This window comes from Spermophilus citellus (genome assembly GCF_964194105.1).
Source record: "Spermophilus citellus genome assembly, chromosome: 19".
Classification (NCBI taxonomy): Eukaryota; Metazoa; Chordata; class Mammalia; order Rodentia; family Sciuridae; genus Spermophilus; species Spermophilus citellus.
In genome coordinates this window covers 2,466,058-2,485,601 of record NC_138201.1, presented here as the reverse complement: position 1 = coordinate 2,485,601, position 19,544 = coordinate 2,466,058, and the positions used below count along the sequence as shown (strand labels likewise).

General features: G+C 51.3%; 1 protein-coding gene across 11 annotated transcripts in view; it reads right to left on the bottom strand.

Moving 5' to 3' along the window:
- Positions 1–19,544, bottom strand: part of MITF (melanocyte inducing transcription factor) — a gene marked incomplete at its 5' end in the record, with an annotated part of 183,013 nt that overhangs the window by 87,447 nt on the left and 76,022 nt on the right. For 2 of the 11 annotated variants that reach the window (XM_081275942.1, XM_081275944.1), the window contains one exon: positions 459–571. The exons of 8 other annotated variants lie outside the window; for them this stretch is intronic. In XM_081275942.1, the coding sequence (XP_081132068.1) occupies positions 459–514 (56 nt within the window). Of the gene's footprint in view, positions 1–458; positions 572–19,544 lie in introns of those variants that run through there. One more of the 11 variants, XM_081275943.1, reaches the window with a different exon arrangement.

The window sequence follows — 19,544 nt, the reverse complement described above, 5'->3', positions numbered from 1 at the left end:
GAGAGAGAAGAAGACCAAAATCCAAAGGGCTTACAGTGGATTTGACAGTTTTGAGAACTATCTCTGCCCAGCAAGCTGTACCCAGAAGAGAATTCTCTCCTATTGAGCCCAAAGCTGGACTGCAGTCTGCCTGTCATCAGAAATCAAGCTCTCATCTAACTCAGGTGCCTCGAGCACTCAGTTTTTGTCATCTATGGATTTAAGATCAATATTCTGTCTTAAACAGGAAGGCAAAGACACTGGCTAGAACTTCCACCCCCCACGCCCCCCACCCTAAATGAGTAGCCGCCCATGTCACGTCCACCCTCCAGTTATGGCTGCAGTTGATCCCAGCCACAGCCAGAGTGTCGGCTCCAGTGTTTATGATTCCCTCTGACTCCCCCTTCCCCCAGAAGGAAAAAGGCAATCGCTCTTTCAAAGCAGCCCCGGGATGATCTCCAGAAGGAAACTTGACTTACAGGTAGACGCTTTCAAAGGAGCATGGCATGAACATCTGAAATCTAAGCGCCTCCATCTTTTCTCCTTTAAGGTGTTCTGCAAGCCCTTGGCGAAGAGTGAAAGTCAAAGTTAGTTCTGGCACTGGCTGTGTCACTAGGGGTGGCTCCTGATAAGGCCCTGGAAACTCCAATCCAAACACAGCTCCACGCTAGAACGGTGCCTGGTGTCTGTCTGCAAAAGCAGACCTGTTTAATCCAGTACCTACAGTACCTGCAGGACAAAAGTGCAGCCTTACCCTGCAAAAGGGGGCTCCTCCAGGACCCAGGCACCCCCAGACAGCCATCCTGCAGCCCCGGAGCACAGCGGGGGGCTGAGCTAGCCTCCCCAGCTCAGGTACCAGTTCAGGCCTGTGGGGGCTGCCCGTTATTAAAGAACTTGAAAGGAGGGGTGATTTCACATGCCAGTGAATTTTTAACACTTAATGGACGCACAGCATCTAGGAGGGAGGGCGGGTGGCTCCCCAGCCTCCTCACCTGGGAGACGCCAGGCATCAATTCAGCACCCAGCTCTGGCGTGCTGCATCTAGGCATGAGCATTTCTGCAGTGGGAGGCTGGGCATGCCCTCCTGCTGACAGGCAGCATTCCTCACCCCCACACCCCAGGAGAAGAGGGAGAGCCGCCCTTGCCTGGCTCTGGTGGCGGTAAAACACAAGGTGTGTCTGACTATGGGCACCCTCTTTCAGCACCCACACACCTCCAGCCCCCAGTCTGTGGAACCCGAGACCGTTGTCCTGTCTGACTCTGGGCGCCCTGGTATACAAGAGGCAAAAACCAGCAATATATGTTCTCAAAAAAAAAAAAAAAAAAAAAAAAACCCTTTAAAATGCAGACATGACAACATCGATATTATCAAATATTTATGTGGCTCCTATAGACCCAGCACACCAGAGATGCCTCTCAGAGTTGTGAGAAGGTGTGTGTTTCTCCCTTCCCACCATTCAAAGGTCAGAACAAGGACATCTGGCACTGACTAGCTGTGCATCCTGGGCAGCTTCCTCCACCTGCCCGGGCCTGGGAGCCCATCTCCAACCTGAATGAGAGGAGAATACCGCGATCCCCAGGAGCTGTCACCCAACTCTGATTCCGCAGGGCCGCGAAACTGTCCTTTTAAATTCCCCTTCATAACAGGAACTACCCAGCCAGCGTTATCAGCCAAACAGATTGTCTTCATTCCTTGTTCCTTCATTCATTCTTTGGTTTGGTAGATTTTTACGCAACACCTGCTATGCCCCAGGCGCTGTGTAAAGGCTTCCAAGTTTTCAGTCCTGAATGTGGGAAACACATTCTATAACTATGTAAGACCAAAAGTATGAACGTGAGTATGACTGTCAATGAAAACTCGGAGGGCCTTCCTTGCAGGAACCTGGGCTGAGATCTCAGCACTGGGGTGGGAAGAGTCTTCCAGGTGATTACAGCACAGTAAGAATCTCGAGGTGGGAAGTCAGCAGGAGGGCCTTGTGTTTGGGGGACACAGCGAGGGACGTCATGGTACTGGACCAAAGCAGCATCTAGGGCCAGGCCCACAAGACCCCATGGGCAGGGAAAGGGCACCAACATTGCTCCAAGATACGAGGAAACCATCAAGAAGCTGTAAACAGGGGAGCAATGGGCACAGCATTGAGTTTCTAGAAAGTTCTCTCTGGCAGCTCTGCTGAGAACCAGATAGGAGACAGAATTAACTGCAAGGGTCCTGAGAGAGTGCAGATACATGCAGGAAATCAAGAGGATGGAATCATCCCAGCGAGACTTGCAAGAGCCAGCTGGACTGTCCACCCCGGGCACTACTGGAGGTTGCATTAACTTACAAAGCACTTGGGTACATTTTAGAGTGGAAATTGATTTATGACATGCTTACTCACGGGAAAATCTGTGCCCTCCATGGGTTCTCCAAGGCTGACCACGAAACCAGTGGTATCAATTCCAGCCACATGGCACACGTGGTGGGAGTGCTGCCAGCCACCGCCTGGCTCTTTTCTCGACTCTCCACCACCCAAGGCAGATGTCCACTGACCAGTGACATGCATATTGAAGTAACATTACTTTTAAGGGGCATGTTTCAATTAATGGTGGCATTTGAGAAAGATCTGGAAGGCACTAGTGTCCTTAGGACTCTTCTGGGACACAGCAATGACATACACACCGTATGTTACCTGCCACCCTCTGCAAAGTTCTCGGAGTGCTGTGCACACTGCCTCCTTCTGAAGACCAAGCACAAGTGTTCACAATCACTCCACCAGTGTCCACACCACCAGTGACCATGGCCATTGGGTCTCTGCTGCATCCCTGGGAGGAGAAGCAGCCCACAGGTGTCTCTAAGACACATCGAGCTCCCGTGTACAACAAGTCCATGTGCCCATTTCCTCTGCCCACACGTGTACCCCAAGTTTGTACACACACTCTTACCTAAACCTTAAACTTAAAAGCAAAGAATTGATATTATGTGGGGGGAAGGGTGGGAATGACATTAAAAAATAATAATAAAACAAATTCGAACATAAATATTACCTGTGCTTCGATGCATTTCCAATCTTCATTACTACTCCCATCCTAAATCGCAGTGACTAAACCACAGTCCCAAGAATTCTCACTGACCCTGTAAAAGCCGAACCTTACCTAAAATGGAATTTTAAAATATCAACCGTTCAAGGCCAACATTTTCTTGGGAAGCTAACTTGGCATATTTTGGGGAGGAAAACCTCCATCTCTATTTTGAAGGGGTCAGAAAAGAGATGAGAGGTTTTACCTATTGTCCTGTGCAAAACACAGCTGAAGAAAAGCACAGCTACCCCTTATCATACCCCTTATCATACCTCAGAACTCTTATCTGAAGGGGAGGGAACGTCCTACTGCCCTGAGAAGCACAGCACTTCCTTCTGATTTTTCTTTCAATGGCCATTGGTCTTCTCAGGGAAGTCCTGCCTCTCCTCACTACCTGACAAAGGTTGCCATCCAGCACTGCCATGCACTGGACGCCCCACTGGCCGGGACCGCCTCCTACACACAGCCCAGGGAGCCCCGCCCAGGCTGGACAGCTGCAGACTATCCCAGCTGAGGCTCCCTGACCTGTGCTTCCGTCAGAAGCCCTGGGAAGCCTTCCCCTTGCCTTGCCCTTGAAACAAGTGAGCGGACCCTAAGAGCATCAGCGTCAAGATCTTTCCCAACAAGTGAGTGAATGAAATCCTCCAGAGGCCTGGAGAGGGATTCTGTGTTTTTCAAAGGACTTCACAAGAGTCTAATTTGGGAGCCACTGATACATAATATAACATTGCAATAGATGTAGGCACATACAATATCTTCTCTGAAAATGATCTCTTCATGGGTAGACAGGAAAAGAGTTCCACTTATTTGAACAAATAAGTTGTAGGATAAAGAAGTTGGATGTGTTTTTTGGCTTGTTAAAGGGGGTCCCCTGGGTACCACCAGGGACTCACTTTGAGCAGTGAAAGCCTCAGGAAGAGGCCCCACAGAGCAGCAGCTGCCCACGGCCAACACGGGTCCTCTCCCCACATCTTGCCACCATGCTCAAGTCTGGGAAAGTCTGCGGCTACCAGAGGCCCCTCAACGCAAATGTCTGTACACCCACCCAGCGGGTGACAGGTGCCCTTCTCAGTGCCTCGAGCAGAGCAACCCACGCCTGGCACCCACAGGTCCTGCTGAGCGGGCAGGGAGCCTGGGCCCCCGGCCTCCACAACAACCCTCCGGGTTGGTCCTCCATCAGGCTCTACAGATCAGGTGTCCAGCCCCAGAGGGACTTCCCGGCCAGCCCCTCTGCCTGTGTTTCCTTCGCAGCGCTCACTCCAACCTGTAATCTTGCTAATTTTGTTGTCTCCCGTCCTGAGAGGGTAGGACTCCTGGTCCTCACTCCCTCAGCAGTGGCTGCTGTCCGGTCCGAGCTCCAGGGCTATGTGGTGAGGGGCGATGGATGGATGGGTGAGAGCTAGGCCAGGGAGGTCAGCACAGTGTAATCTGAGCATGGCTTTTCGTTCCTCAGGAAGGGCACCCTGCAGCTGTACTCCTGGGAGGCTTTTCAGTGGCCAACCCAGCTCACTTTCATGGTGGGGTGCGTAGGTAAGAACTGGTCCCACCGTTCTCACTTGAAACTGTCGCAGCATGACTGAAGGACACTTGTAATGACCACAAGGGACCACTTGAAGTGTCTACTACAAGTGACCACCTGAAGAGATGATTCTCGAGTCCCACTGGATCATGTTTTTCTCTCATCTTCATTTTTTTAAAATTCTTTTCTCCTACCAAGAAGAGATCTCCCTGCAAGAGCGATATCAAGGCATCCTCTGAAAGAGCTGCTTGCTCCTGGTTTCACCGAGGTTGAAAAGGATATGAGAAGAGACTAAGATCCCCCAGGAAAACCGACTTCGGACATTCCTAAAGAAATGTTCATATGCTTACGCAACAAGCCAGAGAGGAAAATCTACCCTGAGAATAAAAGTACAGTCCACAGGGAGGCTGTCTCTAACTCCGTCTGAAGTGAAGGAATGTTCAAGCAAAGACTGAGGGACAGATGTGCACAACAGTACCTTGGCTCGAGTGTTCCTGCGGCTGTTTTCCAACTAAGAAAACAAAGTCCCAGAGCTCTCCCAGCACCACTCCCGAGTGACAAGAAGGTGGAGGTGTCCTGACTCACCTGTGAATCACGTGGACCCTTCTCGGCTCTATAAAAGCAGAGGTTCTCCTGGAATCTTAAGGTCCAGGCCCCGAGAAAAACTTTTTCATGTGAAAGAACTCTAGAGCATAACCGTATTCCCTGAGGGGGCTTCTGTACAGTAAGCCACCGTGGGATGGTGCTGTTTCTGCATGGCCAAGGGCCACATTCTGTGCTTACGAGGCCACCCCTGCTCTTCAGCAACAGGACATCCACACTCAGCTGAGGGTGCTCAGCGTCCACAGCCTGGTAGAGTCCACAGCGGATCCAGAGCCAAAGGACTGAGGCCTGCCCAGCCCATCACTAGGTGGCTTCCTGTCCCTGGACGGATCATGAAGCAGGACTGTGAACCTATTAGCCCCAGACCTACAGGCACCTCCAAAGTCAACCACAGACACCACAGATGACCCCAGAGAAGAATCTGCCAGACTTACAGTGCCAATGTTGGACGACAATAAACAGAGGGGTCTCTAACCTTACCCAGAAATAGTCACGGCTTCCAGACCACCGTCTTCAAATTACCTGCAAAGCTGAAGTGAGTGTTTGCAAGAGGAAAAGTCAGTTCATAGAAGGTCACTTATATTGTTGTTACCTTGGTATTGTTTTAACAAAATCCACGTGATTATTGCAGCTTCACTGAAGATTATTTTGGAGAGCAAACATGAGTCTCCTTCCATAATATTGCAATTTTTTTAATTAATATAAGTAAAAAAAAAGTTTGCCTTCTTTTCTACGTGGTTTAATTTTTGTGTTTCTTTCATTAATTGAAAAACTTCACTGTAATCATTATATTCTTGCACATAAAGAAAAATAATACAATTACAGAATAATCCCCTACCTCGAGCTCTCCGACAGACTCTCAGGGTTCACTTAGATTTGCTCACCCCCACCTCGGAGGAGATTCAGAGGGCTCTCTGCTGTTAGTGAATGTCAACCGGGATTGGCAATCAGCAGGCCACGAACTGCAGCAGGAGCCAAGTAGGTGAGACGGCACAAGGCTGGTGGGTGGGAGAGGACGCTGCTTCGACAATCTCTCCAAAGGGGAAATTTAGTAAAAAGGCGATTTACTTTCCTTATCGAGGTAAATAAAGATGAAAAGATAAGGCTGTCACCAGTGTGTGGGAGGGGTGGAGGAGAGCAGAGCTGCCCACAACACAGGTCACAGCGCAGCCCACCTTCCACTTTGGAACTTGAAAACTTCGGTATTTTCCCTAACCCCTAACCCATTTAAAAAGAAAAAAAAAAAGGGCATTTCAGGTTTTTTGTTTGTAACTTTAAATATAATGAAAAAATCAAGGCACCAGTAACCATGCGACATCTCTGCCTTTCCTTCAAGAGGGGTCAGGAGCAAAACAGAGAAGGGCACCGTCATCGTCACCGTCTCGACCTCGGTGCTCATTCCAGGCAGGAGGGAGACACCACTCGGCGCTACAACCGGAAGTGGCCACCGAGGGCCCCCTGGCTAGGTCCTGGCTACTGAGGAAGACGGATCCGCCCTTCCTGTACTGGCACCTGAGGGGCACTGAGGACACCAGCAGCTCAAAAGCCACCGAGTCCTTTATGGCCCGAGGAGGAGAGGGGGACAGGGGCCGAGGTAAGGAGGCAAGAGCAGCTCTGTCAGCCACATGTCCTTGTCCCAGTCATGGGCCAAACAAGGACACTTCAGTTGACCCCAGAGCACAGATGGTGGTCCCACGAGATGGAGCAGAGCCAAACGCTTCTCCCCACCTGGTGACCGCACCGCCGTCACAGCATCAGGGACAAGGCAGTGGCCACATGTCTGGTGGGCTGGTGTGACGTGCCCCCGTCGATGCCAGTCATGTGAAAACACACATGCACAGTCCTAAGACCTGATAGTGAGGGACTCTGAGACCGGTTTAGGTCCTGTAGACACAGTACTTCTTATTACTAGAGTTCCCTCCTACGTCAAAACAGTGCGCCCAAGTGAGCTGGGATCAGAAGGGGAGGTGCCCGAGTGTGATCCCAGCTTCTTGGGAGGCTGAGGCAGGAGGAAGTTCAAGGTCAGCCTCTGCAAATTAATGACACCCTCAGCAACTTAGCAAGACCCTGGCTCAAAATAAAAACTAAAGAGCTGGGGACCTGCTCAGAGGTAAAGCGCCCCCGGGTTCAGTCCCTAGCAGTGGGGAGAGCTCACTCCAACACAGTGTGCACTGTCACCCTGACAACGGCCTCCTGTGACTCAGGCTTCCGCAGCTCTCCTCCATACACAGAGGCCACACTGAGTGTTCGGCCTCTACCACCCGGGCTTGCTCAAGTGTGTTCTGTGACCCCACACTGCAGCATGGCCTGAGCGCATCTGTCAGAACACATCCCCGCTGACAAGCTGTGACGCCCCACCTGTGGGCCAGGAAGGGAGCTGCACTGCAGAGGTATCTTGAAGGCCAGATGCCACTGCTCAGGAGCTGGGGGAGCCACCACAGTGCTAGAGCTTGGGCTCGCACAGGTGTGGTGAGCAACCTGGGCAGAGGTTCAAACCCACGGACGAGGCCCTCCGTGAGGTCTGAACGACAGTCATGTCTCCCCAGTGGATGCAAACTTAGCACCTGTCTCCAACTGAAGAAGACAGAGGGTGGTCCACTGTAGACGTGCACGAGTGCAAACACACCTCACCAATCCACTGACGTCCCAGCCTTACCTGGGACAGGTCTAACCTCAGGGTCTCAGGCTCTGTGTCTACAGCACAAAGCATTAAGATGACCCATTAGGTCACAGACCAGCATGATGGCTGGCTGGCATAAGGTTTGAGAAGCACTTGGCACAGGCTGAAAAGCAGCAACGATGGAGGCAATGCCATTTACGAGGACTATTCTAGAACTCTGTCAGGCGAAGCAAACTCAGCCACCCTGCCTCAGAGCATGCCCAGTTCTAGGGCAAACTGGGTGCTGAACCCTGGTATCTGAAGGGGCTCCACGGGTCTCAAATGCACGCAAGTTCAGGAAAGGTTGAGACAAATGGGCAAACATGTTCATAGTGGATAACTAAACACCGAGATGGTGCCATCTTGACTTCTGATAATAAACTGTGCCTTTTCAACAGTTTTCTTAGCTGGAAAAAAAAAAAGATGTCTAGTACAGGGACCTTCTGTGTTAGTTCAAGGTGTCAAGAGTGTTTTTAATTCATATGTCTACTATGTGAACAACCTAGGATCCAGCAGGAAATCAGGCATTTGAATAAGGAAAACTGGAATAAATCAAACCTCTCCGTGCTCAGTAGATCACCTCATGCTAATCTGTATTAATAGCCAAATTTCCCAAACATTCGAAGCATTTCAAATACTCTCACAGTAATGACATCCTGTTTCAGTTATGCTGAGCCAACAGGATTTAAAGACGAGAAAAATCATATCTGCACAAAAATCCTTCCTGTCTGTTGATTAGATCCAATCAGTCACCATGAGCTCCACGCACATTAGCTTTCCGGGCCTAATTCACACTCCAGGAGTCCTGCCTATAATCAAAGTGGATATTTGTGTTCATAGTAAAAGTTGAAATAACCGATATTTTACACCAGTAGCCGATGCGATTTCAAGTAATACTCTCACAAAGTAATAGACAAGATAAATGACACCTTTGCTTTCAATATCAAGTCCCATATCCTGAAAAACTAAGAAAGCTGTCCAATTCTCCCTGTAACACTAAGTAGGAATTAACTTCCAGACGTCACAGGCCAGGAGATACAGGTAGAATAATGAGCACTCCGTTTCGGGCTTATCTAGCTGCTCATAACAAAAAAATTAATGGTTTATTTCAAAGTAGAAAACCATGAATACAAAATAGAGAAACAATTAAAAACCCTTTACTTGGGAGCTGGGGCTTTGGTAGAGCACTTGCCTAGCATGTGTGAGGCACTGGGTTCAATTCTCAGCACCACATATAAATAAATAAAATTAAAGATCCATTGAAAACTAAACAACATAAAAAAAAGAAACCCTTCACCCAACATTCGTAAGTGAGCATCTACTGTACCTAGGCAGTGCTGCGTGTGTTTAAGACACGTCTATGACGAACCACAGACCCCTCGTTCTTAGCAGGAATGTTTGGGGTAGCTGACGGCTCAGACCACTAATTCAAACGGACGACATGGAAACTGCAAGGGTTTGCCACCTCTGCCTCCAGGATGTCGCTCCTGGGGACAACGATGCTGACTGGCTCCTCGTGCTGGGTCAGCCCCAGTGCGGTTTCCTTTCTAGGTGCGTCTTTGGAAACCTGAATATTTGAAAAGGCAATGAGATCATGTCTCTGCCTCCTTTTTACAAGGGGAAGGAAAAGCCAAGGAACATGGAGAGTCCCTTGTCGTATTGCCACACCCTAAATGTGCCACAATCTTCATATCACACCTGTTGCTTATTGATCCTCTTATTTAAATATAGTGACTGAGGGACGGCGGGGCGTGAGGCCATCACCAGGTGCAGACATGAAGACCTGTACCCTACTGTCTCCTACTGTAGGACGGCGCTCTGTGTCAAGTTCAAGCCACTACCTGGTCATCACAAAGGCCAACGCATTCCAACTCACAGCTCAGGGGAGGCGCCTCGATGCCTGCACCCTCTCCCCACGCTGGACCCTGAGGTCCGCGAAGGTGAGCCGTGCTGCCTCGGTCACCCCTTCACCCTTCAGCTGGGTACAATTCCACACCAAGACTCGTTCAATGACTGCTTGCCTTCATTGAACGGTTTAATGACCTTGGTCCTCTTTCTAGCCACCTGTGACCAGGATCTGACTTTTAAAACCAAACAGAGAATCCAGCAGGCTTCCCTAAAGGTTTCCGCCAAGCCCGAGTTAAGTGAATGGCATTCACTAGAAAGAAACATGAAGCAGAATCGATATTCTCAAATAATCTAATCAGGCTAGAAAAGAGACCAAGACAACGTGAGATTATAAGGAAGGAAAAAAAAACATCAGCGCAGTTTATACTTGTTAAGAAGTAAGGACTTACTCCAAAAAGAATCACTCAGACAGGCTTTGGAGGGGAAGCTGGGTTTGGGGGAGTCGTAGGGGTGTGATGGCCTTCATCGAATAGGGGACACACCTGGAACTGTTTGGGGAAGTGTGGGATCAGGAAGGGCTCAAACCAGTCCGTGTTAAGGCACCAGGGAGCCTCAGGGCGAAAGGCCCTTAGGGTTCCTTCATCTCAGGGCGCTCTGATGAGAATGCCCCCAAGCACTCAACGCTGGCCTCTGCTTCCAAGAAACTGGAGCCCCTCCCAGGGCTGCTCCCTGGGACGCCCCTCCAAGGCCCCCCACTCCACTGTGTTCCTGTTACACGTCCCTCCACCTGAGACGTCTTTAGAGAAGAACAACACGGGCTCTCTAAAATAAGCAAAATACGGGATGCAGCGATGGAGAGAAACCAGGACTGCGTCAGGTCCCATCAGTGGACACAAGATTAAAGGCAGCCCAGAAATAGCAGCCACTCTGTTGCAGTGACAGGCTAAGAGCCACGAGAATGTCTCTGATAAAACAAAGCCTCGCAGTCTCTGAAGCCAGCGTGAAGCCGGCCCCACCTGTCAGCTGGGAGACTCTCAGCTGGGATTCCCCGGGGAGGGGCCACAGCCTGGACCAGGAGGGCCAGCTACATTCCTCTTGCTGGGCTGCTCCAGAGCAGGGGTCAGTGCCCAAGGCGGGCACTTCAACCTGCGGGGAGGCCTCTCCCCACTGATGTGATATCTCCAGAGGTGTCACCTTCTGGGGCACAGAGTGACCAGTGGCTCGGTTTTGCTGTGCTTTGGTTTCTTCTAGTTTCATGCAGTACCAACAGAGATTCTTCGTACCGTTTTTGGCCAGCTATATAATACTTTCCACACTAGGTGGAGCCAATCATAATGCGTTGAGATTCACACACACGTGTAGTGAGTTTGCATTAGTTATACTCAGGGGCAATAACTTGGTAGTTATGAGAGAGCCATTTGCTACCTGAATATCTTTTAATTCAAATATATTACATTTTCATTCCAAAGCTGAAAATTCCAATCATTTTACCTAATTCTGCCTATTTTCTTCTAGCACTCTTTAACCCAAATTTATGTCAAAGTATCAATAATGCTATAAAATGTGTTTCTAACATGCACATCATTCACTGGCAGTTTTTACTTTGATTTATTAACACATTTATTATAGGATTTAAGCCAACAATGCAAAAATATGCATGTTTCCCCTCCCCATATGGAGGATGGAAGCAATCAGAAAGTGCTTTGAGGGGCTGTGGCTCAGTGGTAGAGCGCTTACGTAGCAAGAGTGGGGCCCTGGGTTTGATCCTCAGCACCAACATAAACATAAATAAATAAAGATATTGTGTCCATCTACAACTAAAAAATAAAAAAAAAAAGGAAGTGCTTTGAGCTTGGTGATCTCACCAGGCCTGTGAAGTAAAGACACCAAGGCCCTGGTAACAGGAGAGGCTGATCTCCAGCACCAAGAAAAGTCCACCGCCAAAGGCAAAAGAAAATACCGCCGTGCATGCTGGGAGGGGGCCGTTGGGAGGGGGCCGTGGGGAAGTGGGAAGAAGGCTGGGGCCTGTATTCTCTCAGTCACAGCAACTGATGCCTGTCACGGAACGCTTAGATTTCACAGCACTACTTCTCAGCCAGGGACAACTCTGTCCCTAGGGCCATCAGACGGTGCTGGAGACAGTTTTGATATTTGCAGATGGGGAGGTGGGTGCTGCTGGCCTTTTGAGAGTGGACGCCAGGGATGGTGTTAACTATCCTAGAGTGCTCCAGATGGCCCCTGCAAGGACTGTCTGACCCCAAATGTCATTAGTGCCACAATGGAAAGCTCTATGTGAAAAATAGGCACGTCTCAAATATGAAAAACAAAGGGGCCCGGAGTTCTTATAAGTGTTAAGTTATGAGCCATGAGTCTCGGTGAGTTCACTAGACACCCTCCAAGTCTGTGGGATGCAGTACATGGATGTGCTAGACTTTACCATCCACTGTAGTGCTCGGGTCAGTGTGTCAAGGGGTAAGAGGTTAAGTGTGAACAGGTCTGACTGGGGATGTGGCTCAAGTGGTAGCGCGCTCACCTGGCATGCATGCGGCCAGGGTTCAATCCTCAGCACCACATACAAACAAAGATGTTGTGTCCGCCGAAAAACTAAAAAATAAATATTAAAAATTCTCTCTCTCTCTCTCTCTCTCTCTCTCTCTCTCTCTCTCTCTCTCTCTCTTTAAAAAAAGAAAAAGAAAAGAAAAAGAGCGAACAGGTCATCAGCTGGGGACTCGGCAGAGCAGTGAGCATGAGTGGCCCACATGGCGTGGGCGATGGAGGGCAAGGCACACGGCGTTGCCATGTGGTCCCCAGCACAATTTGGGGACATGTCCCTGGATGGTAGATTAATGAAAAGCAACAGCATGATTAGTATAGAATTCAGGTGGTGGCACCTTGGGGAGTGAAGAGCTTGGAGATGGTTTCCCATACTTAAGACGAATTTAGTAATGAGAAGCATTAAAAATAAGGAACGGGAGGGAAGTGAGGAGCCGGAGACTCCAGGTGTGACACCACAGCAAGGACGGAGCTGGTGCAGTCATGACCCGCTCTGGAACCACCGGGGCCGGGTCCTTCACTCTTCCTGCCCTGGCCCTCCAAGGAGCAGGTGCTTTCACGTCCCATCTGCCAACCTCCACACCGCATCTCCTCTGTCCTCACGGTCATCTGACGCAGTTCCACTGTGGCCCGGGCTCTGGGCTTCCCCCAGTCCACCCTGCAGAGAATGCTCCATAAAGCAGGGGCTTGCTGTTCTCAGGCAACTACTTGAGGAGCATTAATGGCTCATCAGTCAACAGTGAAAGAATGTCCAATGCAATCAGGGGCCATGTGTCCTCCCTGGACTTGCCCGTTCTGATGTCCCAGCTAATTCATGCTCCAATTCTAGCTCACACCCTTGTTTGGGTTTCCCTCCAACCTCGAGTACACTTGTTACACAGCACCCTCCTCTATGCAGAAAGCCGCACACTGGTCAGTCAACACAGGAGTGCTGCATGCCCAATGTCAGTGAGAGGCAGGGCAGAACACCACACGCCGCCACCAGGTGTATACGCCCGTGCAAAGACTTCTGGGAAATGTTTGCACTGCCTGCCAAGGCTTGGAGTGAGCACACCTGGCAGCCCACTCATCCCACCTCTTGGGGTGCACATGTGGAACAGAAAGGTGTACGGAAAGCAAGCAAGTGTAACATCCACGGTGACACTGCTCAGATCAGAGCACCTGTGGCCACATCAGATCTCGTTAAGGACAGAAGGCGACACTCAGAATGAGTGACACATGAAACCAGAAAGCGTGCAGCTCACATGGTACCCCACAGACGAATCCAGGTGTGAGAACATGCCCCGTGATTCTGTTGGCTTGAATAAAGCCCAGGCATGACCCACCCAGGGTGCAGGAGGCCCGGGCAGCCACCCTGTGCACAGGAGGTGGCCCTGGTGCTACAACCGTCATCTCCCACGAAGGAGCTGGTCAGTGGTGAGCACCCACCGGGCAGTGTGTGTGAGATCTGCACACTGCTCTGCAGGATCGCGCTACTTCAATTAAAAGTATATATGTACACACACACACACACACACACACTGAGGACCGCCACTCTTCAAGACCATTTCTTGACAAACATTCCTCCTCGCTGCCTTAATAATCTTTCCAGACCCCTGCTGGACAGTCCCTCATCTGCTGACAGTCCACAATACAACTATAACCTTACAATGACCGTACGGCTGCTTGTGCACCTTCACTGAGGAGAGGTCTGCAGGGGTCGGGATTTCCCAGGAGATGCTCCATGAAGCACTGCAGGATCGCAGGTAGCCCGTAAATATATATGGGGTCCACATGACCTCTCTGGGGTTCTGTCCTCATCCTTACAAAGCAACGTTTCTCCTGTGATGGTGCTGAGTAGATGCTATGGCCCTTTTTATGTTGTTTTTATTTATAAACAGAAAATTCTTCTTTGGGGGCCCAAGGTAGTATGCTTTGAAATGCAGAGTCATGTGACCACCACTAGGGGCAAGAGGGAAACTGCGGGTCCCCAGCACGCCCAGCACACGCCCTTGCTACTCCAGACCTTGCTGAGCAGCTCCCGGGGCCTGGAGCTCTGTTTTCCTGGAACGCTGTGCAAAGGGAATCCCACAGCACACAGGCTTTAGGTCGCCCCCCACCACACCACAGCAAGGGTCCCGAGTCCCCGTCACAGCGGCAGGCCTCAGTGACTGCTCACACTTACAGCCAATCAGCGTCTGTTACACAACCAACCACAGCTCATCTTCCCTCCAGTGGAAGTCGGGCTGTTTCCAGGTCTGGGTGATCATGAAGAAAGGTGCTGTCCATTTTCAGGATTTTGTTTTTAAAGAATATTTGCAAGAGACTCAGCCAAGGTCATAGTTACCACTAATAAACAGCAGAAGCTTTAAATTTTTTTAAGAAGAAAGAAAAGAAAAATGAGAACAGTGTGAGTCCCCCCCCCCCCTTACGTCCCTCAGGTCCAGCTCAGTATGCCCTGTGGTCAGGAACCACGGGCCACCTTTTCCATATTTAGTGCACACTGATGGGCCGGAGGTCAGAAGATCCAGGTGCGTTTCAACGTTGCTCCTTGCCAGTGTGCGCTCTGCTGGGCCCTGATGAAGAGCCTGTATGTCCCCTCTAGAGGGGACTCCTCATCCTCACTGGGTAAATGGACGATGGTGCCCAGCCGGTCCCTGCCTTCTGTCTGACCTGCTGTATGGACCTGGGACACACAGAGGAGGGAGAGGGAGGGCCCGGTGCAGGGGCTCCGGGAACACGCCAAGAAAGTGCCACTTCAACAATCACCCACGAGGCCAGCTTTAGCTGCACTTTTTTCTGTTGATTTAAACACAAAAAGCATATGTCTAAACCCTCTGGGGCAAAGTGCCCACATCACGAAATTTCCATTAGCTGGCGTTTTAGGTGACCGTCTGGAACCCGCGCCTGCTGGGGCCTAGGAGAAGCCACCGGAAAGGATGCCAAAGGCCACCACTTCAGGGAGAGAGCTGCCCAGCACCTGCTGGGTGGACCGCGGGTGGTCCTGACCTGAAGACCCAGAGTGCATGAACGCTGTCCTTTCCCTCTGAAGGTTTGGTACCTCTACAGTAGTCACAAGGAAAACTGTGAGACCTGCTTCCCTTGGCCCGTTTCAAAGGTCCTTGAGTATCATCACCAGGGCAGCTAGGTACAGACTGTAGGTACGTGATCCCACGCTGAGCAGCTCACGGGAAACACCTTATTCTAGCTCTCAACAGCAACCCTTGGACACTGTGAGGATGCTCACTGACCACAGAGAACAAGGGGCTCGGAGAGATAAAGCCACTTGCAGAGGGTCTGCAAAGTGGGACCTCAATTCGTGGTACAGGCTGGATCTGGGTTCACCTTCCCCACCCCAGGTCCTGCAACCCCGTCGGAAGTTCCTTCCTTCATCCGGACCCCCCCAGAGACATCATTGTGTTCACCCAGGGAAATAAGCAAGAGGAAGAGACGCTCTTTCCCTCCAGGTTCTTATTATTTGGGGAAAGGAGAAGAATCCTATCAACAATAATATCTTCAACTTTGTTGTCAAGTACTGCACTGGGCATCGTATGAAAACCGCAGACTCTCCCCAGAGAGGATTCACAGAGTCGAAGACACACATAGGTGACTGCTTGGCCCGGGGGAGAGGAACCTCTGGAATCCCAAGAGCTGACGATAAACCCATGGGGTTTGACAGAGTGAAACTGTGCCCTGAGGGTCCTCAGAGAAAGCCCAGGGGACGTCCTGAGCAGCAAGGCCACCGAGGTGCACTGGCCACCAAGGCGGGCATGGGTACCTGCGATGACAGTCCTGCTGCAGAAAGCCGGAGGCAGGCACAGCTCTGAGGAGGGAGGAGGAAGGAGCAGGGTGTCAGGGCAGCAGGCCTTGGAGACACCAGGTACGAGCTTCCCACCTCTGCCAGGACGTGCTGGGAATGAGGTGACCCAGCCCAGGCCCGGGGTCGGGGAGAAGAAGTACGAAGGTAAGCACCTATTCTCTGTCACTAGCTGGGCACCCAGAGGGAAGCTGTCCGACCCTTGGACCTTCAGCTTCCTCATGTGCAAAACCAGGATGAGAACTGTCCATCCCCAGAGGCCGTGAGACATGGTGAGAAGGACACTTGGCACAGACATGCAGCCTGGGGATGGAACCCAGGGGTGCCCACTGAGCCACATCCCCAGCCCTGTTTAGTTTTTATTTTGATGCAGTGTCTTGCTAAATTGCTCAGGGCCTCACTAAGTTGCTGAGGCTGGCCTTGAACTTGTAATCCTCCTGCCTCAGCCTCCCAAGCAGCTGGAATCACAGGCGTGCACCACCCCACCTGGCTAATACATATTAACTTGATCATCACCACACCCTGACGTTAACCATGGCCTCACCTGCAGAACAGCAGCACCCGGACACCTCGATGTATGTCAGGGCCCTCCAGCTATCTTCTTAGATGCAAGGCATTCTGGGAGGATCTTTGCTCAGTTAAGTCCTGGTGCAAAAAGCTGACTTTTAAAATATTGTCCCTATACATTTCCATATTGCCATGCGTTCTCATGAATCACCCAAAGATGTGACAAGTGCACTCTAGAGGCGGGCAGCGATAGCCCTGGGCTGGCTGCTCCGGAGTGAAAAGGGGCTGCAGTTAGGAGCTGCACAGGGGTCACCACTTCTACCAACCTGACGGTGTCCACAAGAGTCTGAGGACCTGAACATTCCAGAAGGCTTCTCTTACCAGCTCCCCTGTGGGACCAGCCAGGCACAACACTGCCAGGGACAGAGAAACGTACAACCTACGCCCCTCCATCTTCTTCATCACCGGGCTCTGACGAGTAGCTGCTTTAAACTCTTCACATGACCTCAGAGGTGACATGAACGGAACCCACTGGAACCCTCCACGAGCGCTGGAGGAAACGTGTGACAAAGGTCTTGTTTTGATTCCTCAGCCCTGGTGACAGACACAGTGTTCACAAAGCCCTGGCTCTTTCCAATGTCCCTCGGTCAGCCCATCTTGGCCAGAGTGATTTTGCCAGGTGGTCAGCTATGGAAAAACAGACTCGGGAGAAACCACCGTTTCCCCTTCCCCGGGAGGCCACCAGGGTATCCGCGTGTCTCTGCTGTCTAGAGAAATCTCGCCACCTTCAAAATTACAACCCCTCAAGACAAAGGTGCCACATGAAAGGCACACGCAGGGTCCCCTCAATCCCCTCCCCCACCTCTCAGCTGTAAGCTTGTTCTCCTGCCAAGGGCAGGTGGCACAGGAGTCCGGGTGGCACAGGAGTCCGGGTGGCACAGGGGGCCGAGTGGCACGTGAGTTCCAGTCCCCATGTAACAGAACAAGCAGGCGGAAACCCAACAGCCCAGGGCAAGGAGAGGCATCTGCTCCTCACAGGGGGACAGGGAGGGCGGAGGCAGACAAGAAGGTGGTGTCACCAGCACATGGCCACCTGCCTAGTGAGGCTGTGGAACCAGTGTTAAGCACCCATATGTCATCAGAAGCCAAGGAGGGGTCCTGCTAGGAGGGATCTCAGAAAACCAGATGCAGTGAGTCTCAGAGATCAAGCCAAGGCCACAGGCTCGGAATCCACCCTCTTCAAAGCTCAGGAGGGCAAGGTGAAAGAGCAAACCAGCCTGAACAGAGGCTAGGAAAATGGCGGCACCTCTCCATTGGATCCCCCGGTTGCCATGGAAACATGGGACCCCACTGTGGCCAGATCCACCCCTTCAGCAGATGCTGGTAATTCAAGCACACACGTTGGCAAGTGGGGTTTCTCTTGGTTTAAATTTAAAAAAACAAGTAGGGTTGGAAGCAAACACATCTGTGACCATGAAGAGGAAGAAGGTATGATCAGACCGTGACTAAGTGTGTCCATAAAACAGAAAAACCCAGAGCTGTGCAGGAGCCGTCATCTGTGGTACTGAAACCAGAGACACTTCCCCCTGGTCTCCATAAAGAGGGCACTGCGACACCCACCAGACGGGCACCCCACACAGCCAGGGTTCATGAGCACTTAGGTGACTTAGCACACGCCACTGCTGGGGCTCTGGGGACACAAACGCTCAGGCCTATCAAAATCTAGCGGGAGAGATTTCTGCCGTCCAAATGGCCTCAGGAATGGATCTCAGCCGACGGGCCTTTTGAGGAGTGTCCTTCTCACACCTCCCTAGAGCATTTTCTTCCTGGAAAATCACTTTTGCTATGACAGACCCGTCCTCCCTCGCTGTCGCAGAGTTTCAGAGAAACGGACGAAGCCCTCTGCTTCAGGCCGAGCTCCGTCTGTAACGAGGGTTTCTCGCAGCAGCATCTGGTAACTATGGAGCGGGTTTATGTTCAAGGATAGACTCCCTGACCAGGACCTAGAATGCTCCAAGTTTAAGGCCACTGGCTTTACTGGGCAGTCCATCTGGCAATGGAACTGCAAGCTGTGGAGGATTAGGAACTTGGTGCCTCTGGTCAGCTGCCGAGGAAGGCTATGCAGCCTCCACGGGAGGAGTACTGTCCCACATCTGTCCCTGGTCACAACAAAGGGGGACCAGGTTCACATCCTCCATGGACCTGCTGGGGTTGGAACAGGGACACTGGCTCCACACTGAGCTCCTGACACACCTGGGACACGGGCAGCAGCACTTCACCTGTCTCTGTGCCGTCCCTGTGCCATTTAAGAATCACAGATTTGTCCCAGTGCAGTTTTTAGGGAACAACTTGGGCATCACCCCACGGAGGCTTCTGTGCTGACACATGACTGTGCCCACTAGACATCCTGGGTGCACCCACCCACCACCCACTTCTCGAGGTCACATGTGCTGGGCACCACGCCCACCACATCCGATCCAGCGCTACGGCCAGACCAGCTCCAGAGACGCTTCCTTCCTCCTACTCTCCCGGCTCACGAGCTGCAGCCCTCCTGAGGCCACCCCCAGGAGCAGCCTCCTGGGCGTATTCAAGGCAAGCGCCCGGCTGACCGTGTGGGTGCATCACACAGCCGTTTAACACGTGCAAAACTGCCCACCGTTTTTATTAGGTTCCCGTCGTTTCTTTTCCAGAGTTTTTCCATACGGTGCTCTCGATCCCGTTTCTCCTCTACCCCCTGTGGTCGGTTTTAAGAAACACGCTGTGGAGTAGCAGAACTGCCTAGACTGGGAATCGACGTGAGACGTTGTTTTTAAAAAATGAATGTGGCTAGGCTGATAGTTCCACTCAAAGCCACTAGATGTGAGGGGACACTACACACCACAGTAAATGTGCAGCCTATGTACTGAGAATTCATTAACTGGAGCTTTAACAGTTACATGAACCTTAACATATCATGCTCCAAGCAATGAACTGGCTCGCTGCAGAAAATTAATGCAGACAAAAAATGCACAGGGGGCCAGCGT